Source organism: Wasmannia auropunctata, unplaced genomic scaffold, assembly GCF_000956235.1.
Source record: "Wasmannia auropunctata unplaced genomic scaffold, wasmannia.A_1.0 LD336074.1, whole genome shotgun sequence".
Classification (NCBI taxonomy): domain Eukaryota; kingdom Metazoa; phylum Arthropoda; class Insecta; order Hymenoptera; family Formicidae; genus Wasmannia; species Wasmannia auropunctata.
The window spans coordinates 3,249,930-3,250,536 of record NW_012026816.1 but is presented as its reverse complement, the minus strand read 5'-3'; the positions used below and the strand labels follow the sequence as shown (position 1 = coordinate 3,250,536).

General features: G+C 43.5%; 1 protein-coding gene across 1 annotated transcript in view; it reads left to right on the top strand.

Moving 5' to 3' along the window:
- Positions 1-47: 47 nt before the first annotated feature.
- The window catches only part of LOC105449750, a 4,326-nt gene continuing 3,766 nt past the window's right edge, over positions 48-607 (top strand). The window contains exon 1 of the mRNA XM_011689134.1: positions 48-351. Coding sequence (XP_011687436.1) covers positions 48-351 — 304 coding nt within the window. The remainder of the gene's footprint in view (positions 352-607) is intronic.

Sequence of the window (607 nt, the reverse complement as noted above, 5' to 3'; positions counted from 1 at the left end):
GTAGAGTAGCGATCGAAGAAAAGCGAGACGCGAACCCTGATACAAGCATGACCGAAAACCGTGAGGAGACGCGAACAACGAGCGCGAGCGAGCTAGATGCCGCTATACTAAATGCCTTGTTCGAAAAAATTAATGCTTTAGAAGCTAGAATCGGGAATAGTGTAGACGCATTCCAGGAAAAAACAAATACGGAACCAGAGTCAGTGGTAGGTAATATTGCCACAAAACAACGACAGGCTGACGATGCCGTAATTCTTGCGAAACGCGACACAGTACCGGAATGTGAGTGGACGATAAGAATGCCTAAAGGAGGCTGGTTACAAAATCCGTTTCAAGATATCACGTATTCAGGTAGGCGTGATATTCAAAATCCCATTCGATTCCTTCACAAATTTGAAAAAACCGCGACGTATGAACGAGTTTCAAACGCGGATAAACTTCACTTCTTCGCAAAAGCAATGCAAGGAGCAGCTAGTCTTTGGTTCGAGTTAAATCAACCGGATACATTCGAAAAAGCAGTAAAATCGTTTAAGGAGAATTTTTGGTCCGACGAGGATCAGAACAAATTTCGCGAAGAGTTATATACCGCGAGATACGCTTATAAAGC